At 38.6% G+C, this 15,698-nt stretch overlaps 1 protein-coding gene across 6 annotated transcripts; it reads left to right on the plus strand.

The window, feature by feature from the left end:
* The first annotated feature begins 64 nt into the window (after nucleotides 1–64).
* Nucleotides 65–14,645, plus strand: tnnt2e (troponin T2e, cardiac). Of its 6 annotated transcripts, none has more exons than XM_081363727.1 (13): nucleotides 3,893–3,913; nucleotides 4,244–4,261; nucleotides 4,375–4,398; nucleotides 4,974–5,000; nucleotides 5,125–5,146; nucleotides 5,248–5,305; nucleotides 6,192–6,308; nucleotides 6,407–6,484; nucleotides 6,586–6,699; nucleotides 6,835–6,947; nucleotides 7,025–7,115; nucleotides 8,729–8,766; nucleotides 14,351–14,645. In XM_081363727.1, the coding sequence occupies exons 6-13, from the start codon at nucleotides 5,252–5,254 to the stop codon at nucleotides 14,394–14,396; spliced, it is 651 nt and encodes a 216-aa protein (XP_081219853.1). In that variant the 5' UTR covers nucleotides 3,893–3,913; nucleotides 4,244–4,261; nucleotides 4,375–4,398; nucleotides 4,974–5,000; nucleotides 5,125–5,146; nucleotides 5,248–5,251; the 3' UTR covers nucleotides 14,397–14,645. The 6 variants fall into 6 exon arrangements, with proteins under 6 accessions (XP_081219852.1, XP_081219849.1, XP_081219853.1 ...); XM_081363728.1 differs by lacking the exon at nucleotides 8,729–8,766 and adding an exon at nucleotides 8,455–8,495 and having other exon boundaries at nucleotides 4,971–5,000; nucleotides 14,351–14,643; XM_081363724.1 differs by lacking the exon at nucleotides 8,729–8,766 and adding an exon at nucleotides 8,455–8,495 and having other exon boundaries at nucleotides 14,351–14,643.
* Nucleotides 14,646–15,698: the final 1,053 nt, after the last annotated feature.

A 15,698-nucleotide genomic window follows, 5' to 3' on the forward strand; every position in this document is an offset into this window, starting at 1 on the left:
AATTACTCCACCAGACTGCTATGCTAAAGCCATATATCTGTCATGCTCCACTACCTCTAACAATAGGCTAAGTTCCAGCAGCCAATCAGAGCAAAGCAGTGTGGTCACATGATCTGGCAGGTCTGTATTAGGTGAGCTTTGGGTTAGTTTGAAACTGTCTGCTGCCCGGACCATCGAGATAAGATCTCTCGCTCTCTCTCTTCTTGGTGGGATCTCAGGTAAGAGGCTTCAGATTTTGATATCGGATCCAAATGACATTAGTTAATTTGTAACTAAAATCTACTCAAACAATTGCATGCCTACCGGATTAAACTGATTCTGCAAAGTTGCTCATAATGTGTGAACTCAGGCCTGAGGATCACCCTCTTCATTCCTCAATCATCAATGCAATGCTTGTCTTGTTCGCCAGAGGGACTGGTGGTTTGCGTGCTTTGGGTTTTTCTCTTAATGCCGCTTAATACAGACTATCAATGGCAACATTCCTGCCACCGTCAGCCTGTGATATTCCAGCCTTTCAGAAGGAGTACGACTGGCCCTCGCTTATTAACGTAAAATGCACGTAACTCCAAAGTGAGACAGTTAATCTGCTGCAAATACTTGGTGGATTTGGTCAGAGAAGCTCCTCTGGCTGCTTCTGTCACACTCTCATTATCACAAGGACTCAATGTAAGATAAACCTTTATCCAAGATGAACTCTGTGAAGAGCCATCAGTTTGAGGACCCTCAGACATGATAGACCCCCAACAGATGTTGAGTGAAAATAAGAAATGACTACGATTGGATAACCTACAGACCTCTGAACTCTCAGGAGCTACAGTAATATTTGGTTACTTTAATATGCACGGATTTCATTGCAATAAAAGCAAAAATCAAACCAAGTGGTGTTAAATGTTGTATAACTAGGCTATATTAATTTAAAAAAAATTTGCAATAGTTTTCAATCAGTTGGTCATTTTTTTTGTGGGTGTATGAAGTTGGTTCTCCTCAAGTTCAAGTTATTCATGACATTAACTATCAACATGTTCCAATTTATGTCTCATTTTTGAACACGTTTTTTTCTAAAGACGAAATACTCCAAGGCACTCGTCTGGTGAAATTTAAAAAGCCTTTAATTAACAGGGCTACATCATTAAAATCATTTAAAAGTTTAAGTGTATCTGTTCATTTTATTTGATTTAAAACCTCAACAAACTTTATTTTGTGATATGTTTTGCTTGAAAAGTGTGCTTGTTATATTACATTTAAAACAATGAACCATTTACTCTTAACAACAAAGATTCCAAAAATGGGTTTTCGCAGCAATGAAGAACCTTTTTTCAGTGAGCATTTTAATAATCTAAAGAACCTTTTTCCGACTTCATCAATAAATTTTTGTTTTTGGATATTAAAGGTTGTTCATTGACGTTAATAAAGAACCTTTATTTTTAAGAGATATTCCATATACCCTTTTGGGCCAGTGCACATACTGTAATCATGATGAGTTGCATTAAAACAATAGATGCGTCTTTAATGGCAGTAGGTGCTGTGGAATAATGTCCTGCACAAACAATGTGCTTTAAAAATAGATGACAAGGACACACACACTCTTGATTTACACGGAGAATGAGCGGCAGCCCTTGATGAGACCAGCCAATTCATTGTCTGGAAAAGTGTGGAGCACCTGTTCCAAACCTCATAGTTTATTACTGGCAGAAATAGCCACCCTCACTCATTCATCACATGTTTATTGTGCAGTGATTTATTTTCTGGTGGACACACACACGTCTTCAGGACAGCTTTTTCAACGCTTGTTAATATAACTACCGTGCTTGGTCATAACGTTTGTCTCTGGGATCAGGGTCACTTGTAGAAGAATTTTAAAGATGATTTGTAGACCATGTCAAGACTGTTCTAGTAAAAGAAGTGGAAATGAATTGAACTCATTTGACATGCATAACTTAAACTTATTTACTCCATCAGGAATCACTTAGTCATGGCTGACACAGAGGAAGTGGTGGAGGAGGAAGTGCAGTACGTATGACGTCATTACTTTTGAACTGTTTTAATTCACTGAACACTGAATACCTCAAATTATAGACTATACTAAAATAGTAATTGAAACAGCAGGGCACAGTAGTGGCTAAAAGTGATACACATTTTTTAAACATAGAAATATAAAACCTGTAGCTGTAGTTTGCCCTTTTGCCAAATAATTTAACCAAGTGTATATATAGCACATTAGCACATACTGTATATGTTTATGTATTCACAATACTACTAACGTACATTTTTCATATCTATCTTAATTTCATGTGTATCTTTTTGATTCATTACCCAACTTAAAGTCAAATGTTTTTCCTTTTTCTTTTCTTCTTCCCTTTTCACCCTGTGCGTATGTTATAGGGAAGGTAAGCCAGTTTGAGATTCATGCACTATCACTTATTATGGAAATGGAGGCTGGTCCAGAGGAAGTTTCGCGTGCTGTCAGCTTGTGTGCATGTGCTATTTTAGAAACTTTAGAGACCCAAGAATCGCCTTTGTCCTCGGCTACATGCCCAGGAGAATTGAGTTACTCAAGGCTGCAACTAATATCAGTAGGTCAATGTGCAGGGTGACATTGTTGCATCAAGTCAAGTATGTGAATGTCCTGCCCATGTACATTTCCTATTGTCTCAGATGTCATTCCCCCCCATCCGTCTCTTGTGTGCTATCCATAACTGTCCGTGAATGTAAAATGAAATGCTTGTTGTCTGCAAGTATTATGGCTCATTGGAAAAACATAGCCTACCTCGTCTCATGACACTTTAAAAGTGAAATACTAAAATCTGAAACATTAACGTGACAGATTAAGTTATACAAGATTCAACTCATTTTTTTTTAAGTCAGTTTAATGTAATTTAAGATGAAATGACTTAAACATTCAAATTTTACATAAAAATTTAAGGTAGCAACTTTTTTTTACAGTGTATAGAAGCATGTTTTCCCGATGAGCCTGAGTTGATTTATGCCGTCGTTAAAATTATCACGTAAAAATCATGTTAAATTCATTTAACGCATCATTTGGTCCATGCTCACATGCAAATTGCATCAGATAGGCTACTGCATTGGTGGTCTATGGACTATTTCTCAATGTCATTTACAAGCTGTTGGGTGGATCTCAATGTTCTGACAAAAGTTATAGATGATCTGTTTGTTAACTTGATTCAGCATCGTGATTATGCAAAGACTGATCAAATATTATGCTTCTGAATGTATTTGCTACTAATCGTTATTATGTTCACACTGTAGTGGAGGAAACCGAAGAGGAAGGTAAAATTCACTGTGTGTTGTGTTGCTTTTCCTGCATGAGAATACATTTTAGAATTAACTTCAAAATATTTTAGATTTAGATAATATTAATACAACATACGTGGCTTAAAACAAAGTCGGACTAGAGTATTTCACACACTTGCATGCGGATAATTCAGTTTATTCTCACAGTTAATTAATTAATTTACTCATCCTCATTTGTGCAATTATTTCTTCCTTTCTTCTTGCATTCATTTGTTCTATCACTCCCCCTCTTGAAGTGGAAGGTAAAATTTTCATTAATTAATTTGCGCACCCATTATTTAATTGTTCATTCACCTTTTTAGTTTTAGTGATATATTGCACTTCAACAGTGAATTCACCATTTCATATAATTGAAAACAAAAGCTAGCATATCTTCATACAAATGCATGATATTGAAAACGCATTGCATTACACTCATTACTGTAGCCTTTCCATAATAATCGTTTCTCTTCAATAGTGGCGCCTCCATCAGAGGAAGGTAATGCATCGATCTGACCTTTATTTTGTGGTGATTTTCTGTACATTTGTCATCACCAATGCAAGGTAATATTTAATATCTCATGTTATATTTTTATATCAGAACCAGCCCCTGAGGTGGAAGGTAATCATTCCCTCATTTGATTGTAAATACAATTATTGAAATGTTTTATGATTTTTAAATAATATCATAGTTACAATAGTCAGCCATCTTTAAACCACTGGATCGACACGTATATACAAATACTAAATTCATTAATTTTAGTGTTCACCATTTGAACCAAGACCTGCATTCAGGCAACTCAAGTTCAATTCATTTGCTAAGAGAATCTCTTGCCATAAACCAGAATATCTGTTCCTGAATGGCAGATCTTAGTAGTTTTGTTATGGTATTTTTATAATTTCTCAAACTACTAGTCTTTATAAACTAACTGATTTGCTGTTCTTATATTAGAGCCTCCGGAAGTAGAAGGTAATTATTTCAGCTGTTAAGAATATTGAGGTTATTCATACTTGTACATAATGTACAAGTGTCTGTAAATTTTCATTCTTTAACCACTTATAACTTATCTCATATCTGAACAGAGGAGCCAGAACCTGAGCCAGAAGGTAAATACATTCATTCATACAAATATTATGAACCAAACATTCAGCAAGAATTTCCAACACATTGAGTTGCTCTTTTTTTGGCACTTTGCAGCTGATTTTGTAATAGCATGGTCTCAAGGATTGACGGGTTGTTTAGCGTGTTTAGCCTTAATGAGCAGCACTGGGAGGCCAGTGCCATCAGTTCAGTTACATGTAAATCTTACTGGCCCAAATCATGTCTTCATGATGGACAGCTCATTTTCTTGTTAACTGATTCAAAATGTGATGATCGATAGTGATCTGAATCAAATGTTTACCATGATTACAACTGCATGACGTCTCATTGTGAAGGCTGGAGGACAAAAGCTGTTTATTTGTAAGGTTCGTATGTCATGATGCAATATATCAGCTAATTGAAATCGCATGTGTGATGATTGTGACTGTCAGAACATTGGGTCGTCACGTTCAGCCGGGCATTTGTTACAAAATCAAAACTTGCAAAAATGTATTTTTCTTCTAACAATTTAAAAATGTGTCAATGCAATTAGTCTTAATGTGAAATTTTGTCTGTTCATTTCTCATTGTTCACCCAGCAGAAGCCCCTGTAGAGGAGGAGGCCGCAGGTAACTGCTCCTAAAATCACACATTCGGTTTGGTTGATTCCCTCAAAGGTCGACAATGTGAAGTGCTTTGCGTGACACATTATTAGTCAGTGATTATGTTTTTTTTTATATATTTTATCCCCAGATGAGACAAAACCAAAGCCAAAGTATGTCCTATGTTGACATCTTTCTTACTGTGTTTATCTGCATAAATTCATATGTGAAGAATGCACAGCGTCAATCCTCATGGGTAAGACTTATTTTACAGATTCATGCAAAACATCACTGCTCCAAAGATTCCTGAAGGAGATAAGGTGGACTTTGATGTGAGTAACATGAAGTTTAAATTACATCACTTCCTGTATTCAGAATGGAATATTATGGTGTCTTGCTTATTACATTGAATTTTGTAAACCTGCACATTAGGAATGATATAGTATGCTGTTTTCATATTATTCTTTATTATGTGAATGTATAATTCTGCAATTATAATGTTTAGAGAACATTCAGATAATGTTTTCATAACTCGTAGAACATACTTTGCTAGCTGCGTGAACGGTCATCCACAATTTGCAAAATAAGCACACTTAACATAGCCTGGAAATCCAGACCTAAATCTGAAAGATTAATGGTCTGGCGTCGACTAATGAAAATCGTCCAGCTCGAGGGGCGGCACCAAGCATGCATTTGAAAATCTCACTGCACGCAATTGGACAACACTACGCCCAATCACAACAAGCCCCATACGCTTAGCTACCAGCGGAGCTAACTGGTAGATTAGACTCTTGCCGTATCCAGTCGGCAAAACAGCAAAAACGCCCTTCTTGCAAAGGAACGATTCGAGCGCCGTCTTCTGTTCCTCTTTTAGATAAAAAGCCAAGTCTAACTCGTTCATTGTAGCGGCCAAAGCCGTTTCAAACAACTGGTGTTCATCCATAGCCATCTTGCAATGTTTACTAATGAATTCGACGTCACAGCGCTGTCGTCTTCTGTTCATCTCGCCTCTGGCCCGCCTATATCAGATAACCTGATGTGATTGGTGCAGCTCGGATACAAGGGCATATTTAATGAGCATCATTACTCGACGCCAGAGTAACTCGCTGAGCAAATTCAACTTGTGCTCTCGCGAGAACTCTGGATTACCAGGGTACACTTAACGCATGTTATTGTGAATATTGAATTAATGTCAATGCCTGTGTGTGTGTGTAATAGGACATCCACAGGAAGCGTCAGGAGAAGGATTTATCTGAGCTTCAGTCTCTGATTGAGGCTCATTTTATCCAGAGGAAGAAAGATGAAGAGGAGCTGATCGCTCTGGTCAACAGAATCGTAGGTTCTGCATAATCCAGAAAGGTTTCAGAATGCTAAAAAACATTCAGTCTTTACTTGTGACTGACAGTGTTGTGTCTGTCTGGTGCTGTGCGCAGGAGAAGCGTCGCACAGAGAGAGCAGAGCAGCAGAGAGTCCGTGCAGACAAGGAGAAGGAGAGACAAGCCCGTCTGGCCGTGAGTGACACTCCCTTCAGCCAATAGGAAGCAGCCGTCTACCTCCACGAGGCTAAGTGCTAGAATAGAAATCAAACACTTTCCATCGGATCTCTCAACAGGAAGAAAAGGAGAGAAGAGAGCTAGAGGAACAGAGGAAGAAACAAGATGAAGATGCCAAGAAGAAGAAAGCTCTTACCAACATGACACACCAGTACGGAGGAATCCAGCAGAAGGTTTGAATTAAGAGATATCTAGGAAACTAGACATTTTTATAATGGATTTTGATCCAAAAAACTTATGGAAAAGGGGAACCTAGGTATATTAAATAAGAGCCCACTGAATCAAACACCATCATTTATGTCTCGCAGGGCGAGGGTCGCAAAGGGGCGAAGAAACAGACGGAGAGAGAGAAGAAGAAGAAGATCCTGGCGGATAGGAGGAAGGCACTCAACATCGATCATCTGTCTGAAGATAAACTGAAGTAAGTCACCGCTGAGCATGATCTCATCACAGTTTGCGTAAACGGCCACTGACAAAGCTTCTGATTGGTTCTCGCAGAGAGAAGGCCAATGAGCTCTGGCAGTGGATGATGCAGCTGGAGGCCGAGAAGTTCGACCTCGGCGAGAAACTGAAGAGGCAGAAATATGACGTAAGTGTTGACGTAATCAACTTCACACAACAACATAGAAAGCATAGCATGATTACACTGTCAATATGGGATTTGTATATTTCATTTTTGTTGCAAACATCATGATAATTTAATTGTGCCATATTGCCTTAATTTCAAGAAAACTGTCTCTTTATTTATGTTGGTATTAGCTGTTATTGTTAATCTTTTTAGCACAAGTCTACAGAAAGTAGATTATAAGATATAATTAAAGAATTTTAAGTTTGACTCGACATAAAACACTTAAAGTCAACCAGATTATTATTATTGTTATTAACAATTGGTCATCCCTTTAAAAATGACATCAAGCCCTGCCATACACTGTAAAAGAAGATTTTTCGAAGTTAATCAAACATTACTGTAGTTCGTTTCGCAAGAAAATTCTACTTTTAAGTACAATTTCATGTTTAATTTAATGTGTTATTAGCCATTTCTTTGTAATTAATTGTGAAATTTACTAGCAATTTCTGAGTTAAAACTGTTTCTACAATTATTTTAGAATATAGAAATCACCCAATAAATTAAATCAAGTCCCAGCTTACACTTTTTTCTTGTTAAATATCTGTCACATTACGGAAGTAAAATAGTTATTTTATGTTGACTTTAAGGCCTGGTACACCTGGTATTAAGAAGCGTTTTTGTTAGTCCAATTGCAAGCGGACGGCACTAAATACAGGTGTAAATGGAGTCTAAAATGTATTAAGCTTGTCTACTTTTGATCACTTTCAGAGGTAGTCAAAAACCCATTAGACCGGATTGCTCTCGTAGTGTAAACGCTCATGTGGTCAAATGTGTTCAAACAGCCACAAAAGACCTAATGACCTAATCCATAAACATTATGGGAAGCGCTCTAGCCAGACGGGATTTAAACTTTGGTAAAAGTTTGTTTTGAAGACGAAAACTTACTAAGCACAATGTTTTCTCTGCATTCCTGATTTCTAACACACACTCACTCTTGTGGCTGTCAGAGCAGAAACGAAAGCTGTTGCTCTCCGTATGTTTTTCCGTCGCCTCCTTTTGCGCTCATGTACATTGCGTGAGCTTATTTCATCCATTAGATCTAAAAATCTGAAAAAAAAAAAAACTTCATTTACCAGCCCATAGACCCTCCCCTCGACGAAATCAGGACAAAAGTGGTTGAAAGTGGACAAAAGAGACAGATTAAAACACCAGGTGTGAATGGGAATGTCTTTCTCTTCTACTTGTGATCCGATCGCCCAAAACTAATCTTAATACCAGATGAAAACAGGGAGTAAAAGACTGGCGCTGTGATAAACTGGCGTCTATGGCCTACCTGTCTTAAACTGTGACTTGCTTCCAGATGAATGTTCTCCAGACCCGAATCAATGAACAACAGAAGTTGTAAGTAACTGGCTGTGAGGGTGGCCACCTCACTGTTGTGTAGCCTGCTGTCAGTAACTGTTGTGGGTCAGATTTGTGTCGGGTCTGGGCTCTCGGTCGGTCGGTCGGTGAAGGCAGGTGACGTGATTGTGGCTGCAATCCGGCTGCGAATCCACAGGTTTTCCCCCCCATCAGCTGGTCCTGTTGATATTGTCTTTTGTGCTTAGCAAGGCTTCCGTATGTGTTCCTTACAGATCACTCAGCTACTGGCTAGAGTCAAAGATCACCAGAGGTAAGTACCCCGAGTCACACTGGTCACTTTCCCCTGGTTTCAATGAGGTCTGGCTCAGAGGAAGGAAGCAGAGGAAGTGATGCTGTTAAAGGGATAGTTTACCTGAAAAATCAAAGATCAATGAACTTTCTCACACCATTTACTCATCCTCACGCCATGACTTCCTTTCTTCAGATAACAAAAACGAAATTCTTTTCGTTTCGAAGCCACCTCTGTGAGTCCATGTAATGCCATTGAATGGGTGCCGCTTGTTTGATGCGTGGAAAAACCACACACAGTGATAGTCATGGTAATCCATACGACCACAGGGGATGAACCAATGTCTTCTGAAGCCAAACAATAGATAAAAATCATTTCCACTGATCTGCTGTCATTCAAGAGTTCACGAGAGGGATGTTGTGACAGGCGACGTAAGTGCGTTGTGAAGAAGTGATGTTACTTCAGTGTTACTTTCTGGTATGGCTGTCTGTGCGATATTGAAGAAAAGTGCGATATGCGATAACTCATTAAATAATGCGATATGATAATGCTTAAAGTGTGTAAAATAAACGTAAATTATCTTTTATTATATAACCTACATACGTGTTTCACATTCTTTTTGTGACAAGAAAACATCCCTACAACTTCTGAAAGTGAACAGCAGTGTTTTACTGTAACATAAGAAGTGTTATTTTAACATCAGTGGGGTTTAGGGTTTCAGGTTATCCTACATTAGGAAACTGAATAACCAAATGTAAAAATAAAACATTGCTTAGTTTTCATTGTATGAATTAAATATATACTGATTCTTATTAAAGCTACAAAAGTTATTCAGCCAAGAGCAGTGAGTGATATTCTCTTTGTCTTTTGTTGACCCCAGTTATTGCAAGCCGTTGCGATATGCATATCACGATATATACATTTCCGATATTTCGATAATTTCTATATATTGTGCAGCCCTACATTCTGGACAAACTTTAAAAGGCACTTCCATTTATGTCAATCTGAACTTGTGAACGCGCCTTGGTTAGCCGGAAGCAATGGTTTACAGTTAAAAGAGTTTAAAATGAGTATTTATCTACATTTAGCTTAAGAATACATTGATTATTTTCCCAAAAATCTTTGTTTGTGTTTATCGGAAGAAAGAAAGTCATGTACATCGCGGATGGCATGAGTGTGAGTAAATGATGAGAGAACTTTCATTTTGGGGTAAACTATCTCTTTAAGCTGGCCAAGACAAAGCAGTTTGGGGTTTGGTCTGCTCAACAGATCCCGCTCCTTTCAGATCCCAGGCCCGATGAAACCGTACGATCTTGACAGGTGCGAGCTCGGAGCATGTGGTTCAGCTCAATCCCAACGTCAAATGGGGAAATGTTTAGGATCTTTACTCTCAATCCTAATACGACCAGTTTAAGTGGCTCCTTCCGTTCGTACTTCACTGTCCATGCCAACACATACAATACATGAATTTGTCCATAAATACACTCGTATATGCAGATAAATAGGAATTATCGTGAATTCAGGTTGATTGGGTCACTTTTTGCCATTGAGATGACTGGGTAAAAGTGTCCCAATCAACCTGAATTCACTCTAAATGTTGACCTTAGGGAAGATATTAAATATTGATTGGACATAAATGAGAGAGACTCCAGTGAAACGGTAAGTTTAAAATGAATATTTTTGCCTCTGGAGACGGAATCTGTAGGCTGAACGAGAGGGTAAGAAACACATTAGATAAAACAAGACTGCAATATGGACTGCATGCGACTGAGTGGCACTTTTTCCTTGCATGTGTATGAAGTGCGTCTCTTCTAATTTTGCAAATTGCTATTCTCTTAACTGTCTTTTTATTTTATTTTTAACTGTCACCTGTGAGGGGCCTTTCACACCGATCGCTTTTTTCTGTTCCACTGTGATACTTTTCCATTGTTTTGTTTTTTTCCAATGTAAACACGTGCTAGATGGACGTCTTTAACCGTTGCGCTCCAGTCTCGCGTCTTTTGCAGCGTCTTGACGTCTTTTTTTACTCGTCTAAAGCAGACCTGTCAACCCTCCCGGTTTTCCCGGGATTCTCCCTTATTTTACCTTGCTATCCCGCTATCATCCCGTTTAAATATTTTCCCGTATTTTTAATCTTTCTATATCTATATTTTTTTTTTAAACTCACTGGGTTGCAAACCAGTTAAGCAGAAATCCCGCACTGCAGCTAATTTCATTGGTTAAGGCAGAGAATGTCTAATAGGAAGAGAATTGGCACCGTCTGGTTACTTCCGGTTTCTGGACTGGCTGCAGTAACACGTCTCTGTCCATGCGGGGGCGCTCGCAGGCGAGTGCAGAATGAATGGAGGTCTATGGCGCTATACCCATCAAAATCCACTTTTCTCAGAATATAATTTTTTGTCTAATAATTTGAATGTTGTATTTGAAAGGAGATGCAAAGAAGTTACACATTGCTGGGTGTTAGATTTTTTAAAGTCTTTTAAAATGTCAATGACGTCATACACATCGTACGACCAGAGATACTGCTTTACGGCAATCCTTCAGTCACTTTGGTGCTTTCGCGCTCTGCACTTTCTTTTCTCTCGAGGCATCGACAACACAGCTGACACAGGTAAACACACGTGCTGGAAGAGTTTTTGTTTTGTTTGTTTCTGGTCCCGCTTCGGATGCCACGATGCCATCAAGCGGTATCTCTGGTCGTAATCAGTCCTTCACTGACCAATCAGCGTTCATTAGCAGAATGCTAGCGTGTTATGGGCAACAACAACTCAACCTGTAAGAAATCGAAAGGACATAAGTACTCGCTCATTCAACTTTCGACCTATAAAACATGTTCAACTTGCAAAAACTACAATCAAATCTGCGATTTCTCAACGGCAATCGGGTGAAAGAGACAAATTTAGCCGTCTAGCCCCATAGACTCCCATTCATTTTGCACTCATGGGCAATCGCCCCCAGTGGAACTCTGGTGGAACTACAACCAAAATTCGGTACAATAGGACTTAAAGGAGAACTCGGCAACTCTAGCGAACTCTACTCACTTCTTCGCTGATTTTCCCTTTTGTTGTCGCATGTTTTCCCCACGAGCTCCCCCTACAGCTGTGGGGGGGCGTATATTTCACAACATGGTCGTAAAAAACTCACTTGCGGCGGCCTCCTCCCCCTCTCTACCGCTGCTCATGTGCGTTTGTTTTGATCGGAGCAAGCCAACTGTATTGTGTGGAGCTATGTCTACCGAGGTGGGTAATCTGGTAATACATCATACATGCATGTGTGTTTATGTTGAATTGCCGTAAAGCGATTCGTGTTTCGCGCTCGTTCTCGTTCACGCTTCTCACGAGACTTCCAATTTCTATTTTGCCGGGACGGTAGTCCCCAAGTTGCAAGGTTGGTTTTCCGCCTGGGAACGCTGGGGGGCGTGGGGGAAGTCACCAATATCACCAGAACAGGTTGTTTAACCATCCAAATGATTTCTAGACAGTTTTATTAAGTTAAAAAAGTTACCAAGTTCTCCTTTAATAGGGAGTGCGCAGGCTCTCCGTAGACGGGCTCTGGTTAAGGTTACAATGACGGGTAGGTTTAGGGATCAGTGTTTGGTGTAGGCTCCGCTGAAGTAGTTTGGGGGATAAAAAAAATCGCGTGAAGAAGAACAGCAGTAGCAGCATCCCGAGGATGGACGAACATGAGAGAGATGGCATTGGAGACTATGTATGTAATGTATTATGCATGTAATACAGAGATTATGTATTTATGTTAATATCTGCACAATTAATGTGGCGTATTTAGCCTGCCTCTGCCTACACAAACCGTAAACAAAGCAGTGCGTGCTTATCGTTTTGAACATCAATCCTGCCAAACACTTTCTTTATTCCACTCCGCTCGTGTTAATATTGAAATAATCGCCAAGGAACACTCAGGTAAGATTTGACTTTTTTGCTATTATTCTCGTGCACTGACTCGTTCACTAAGCTGAACAGCCAATCAGTGTTCTCTCACCAACGGCATATCAACATGTCGAATCGGCTGTTACAAAGCCGACGAGGACCAATTTCTGCCGACGGTGCGGAACACACTTAAGCCTGGAAAACATGCGAGGCGACAACACAGTCGGCTTTCATCAGCGCTAGTTCGTCGGCGTCGGCTTGGTGTGTTCCAGGCTTTAGAAATCTTAGTCGGCCGACGCACAAAAACTGCCCGACGGCCGACCGTCAGCTTGGTCTGTTCCAGGCTTTAGATGCCATTCTAAAAACATGCCGCTCATGTTAAAAAATATATATATATTTTTTTAAACACGCCTCTAGACCTTGCGCATTTAACAGCTAAAATGCTTTCTGTGTGAACTGGTCCTGAAGCAGTCACATTTCCATTCAAAGTGTCGTCTCAGTTTTCATCAACTGTTTGTTGTCAAAATCAAGCTCAGTTTAGCCATTGCAATGTCACTGAATTAATGAAGTGCTGAATTTTGGTTAATACATAAACTCTGTTGGAAAGCATGAGGTTGTGGGGACAGGAATCATTTTTGGTTTGGGGTTGTTGTGTTGTCACAACACAATTAAAGTCACCATGAAATCAAAATTGAGCGTAGAGTGCAATAGTCGGGTTTCGGAAGTAAAAACACATTAATTTTCTCCATTGGGAAATTGATTTCAAATGTTAACTCATAAACCTTTAAAGACAGACCTTATGTGAGCTACAAAGTTGTTAATCGATGGTATTTGCTTCTGCTGTCAGCCGCATTATTTCAGCTTATTTTTAATAACCGTTTAACAGCGGAATTTCTGGTGAAAAACTACATTACCCATGATGCTGTACCAATAATTACACCAATCAGAGTCGAAATAAGCAACACGCCCCCCACTCCCAGGAAGCAGTCGAAATCTACCCTCTCAAAATAATGAAATGTTTGAATATATACACATATTTTCCAATGAACTTAAATTATATTGTTTTTATATATAATCAACATTTTTAAATTAGTTATGTTTTTCCATCGTTTTTAATTCAATTATGCTGTTCGCAATGCTTCATGGGATTGTACTTAGTTCCCTCACAAAAGACCAACTCAACTTCTGTTTCATGCCAACTTTAAGGTTTATCTCATGAATATTAATTTTGCCCTGCCATATAGAAATAGCTTTTCACAATACAACAAATTCCTAATTAAATTCTCACCTTACTTTTTTTTTTTTTTTTTTACTCTGAAATAGGTAATATATTCACATTATAGAAGTAAAGTAGTTTGTAAAAATTCCATGTTGACTTTATGGACTGGGGTTGTTGTGGTTTCACAACACAGTTAAGCCTTAGCTCATGAATATTAATTAGGCTATGCTCAGATAAATAGTCTATGATCTGAGGTCAGGTCTGTAATAGAGAAATTTGCTCAGTTGCAGGTCAAAACTGAAATGCATTAGCATTCTGATTAGAAATAAACTGCGCTAAATCGTTTAAATAATTCCCATAACACACCGAGTAGCATAACGTTATGTTCTCATAGTGCAGTGATTTAGTAGATCAGTGGATTGATGAAAGGATCAGTAATTATCTAATATGCTTATTGATATGCAGCCAAATAAAATGGTTTGATAATTATTTCTCTTTGCAGTGCCAAAGGTCGTGGCAAGGCCAAGGTTGGCGGCAGGCTGAGGTAAACGTGCAGCGAATCGAAACACCCCAGAGATCCAGAAGACTTTGCCACCTTCTTCACATATGCAGTTGTAGTCATTATAAAGCCATTATTCTGTTTGACTGCACTTTTAGAGACAGTGAAGTGACATATTTTTCAGATGTCATGCTTGTTTTTGTTTTTTGTCTTGGACACACAAGTATTCTGCATTTATCACTAAATTTAATGTCACTTTATCCCTGCAATATTAAAAGAGTCAATTGTCTACAAAGCATCCTGGTGACTGTTTCTTAAGTTATACATTGCCCATTTGTAAAGGAAATGTTTATTTGACATTAAGGGAAACCTGGAAAATTATTAAACCCCATAAAATGAATTGATGTGAATCGCAAGCAGTCCAGAGAGAGAATTTTCTGAGCCCAAGTGTTCTTAGTAAATAATAGTGAACAAATATAAGACTACAATGAGGATTATTTTTGTCAGGTGACCTGATAATAGAAAACACAATAAATTATAGAGGTAGGTATACGTCAAAGATCCAAGCTAGCAGCTGTAGTGTGTCAGAGAACATATTAGAATATATAATCAGGTTTTGGAGCTTCAAGATAATCTAATGCAAGGTTTGTCTGTGGATCGAGTTTTAGTTGTAAACAATAAGTTGCATATGTGTTGTTCACGCAGTTGCCCAGAGGAGGGCGTTCAGAGTGATTCTGGTGTGTTTACTGAGGTTGGAGCTAAACTCAGGAAAGTGTCTCACCGGGAACAGGATTAGACACCCCTCTTTCCACCAACTGCTGCTTTCATATATTAATGCACATACACTTATTGTCCACAAGGATGAGACACATTGATCTCGGAGGACACAGACAGAGGAAGTGTATGTATGTTTCTCATTCATTGAAAATATATATATATATATATATATATATATATATATATATATATATATATATATATAGCATAGTCTAATGGCTACGTTGTTTTTTTCTGTATCATAAATTAGATTGAATAAATACATAAAATAGTTTTCTGTTCATGCTTTCACACTGTTGTGGTTCATGCAGATACGCTTATTGTCCACAAAGCGGCGCTGAAACACTGATCTGAAACTTTGAAATGCGTGTGCCTGTGTGCCTTGTCAGTAAAAACTACCTTTAAACACCAATAAATGTTTAGGCGTCGTATCATTTGAAAGAAATGAAATCAAAACTATTGTAAAATAGACAAACTAAAAGAATCAGATATTTCATCACGTGTAGTATTGTGTGTTTACGCTTGAAGCGTGTCTTTCAGCAGAACATTTGATCTTACAGAGGAGAGCTGATCT

This window comes from Scardinius erythrophthalmus, assembly GCF_964197995.2.
Source record: "Scardinius erythrophthalmus genome assembly, chromosome: 4".
Taxonomy (NCBI): domain Eukaryota; kingdom Metazoa; phylum Chordata; class Actinopteri; order Cypriniformes; family Leuciscidae; genus Scardinius; species Scardinius erythrophthalmus.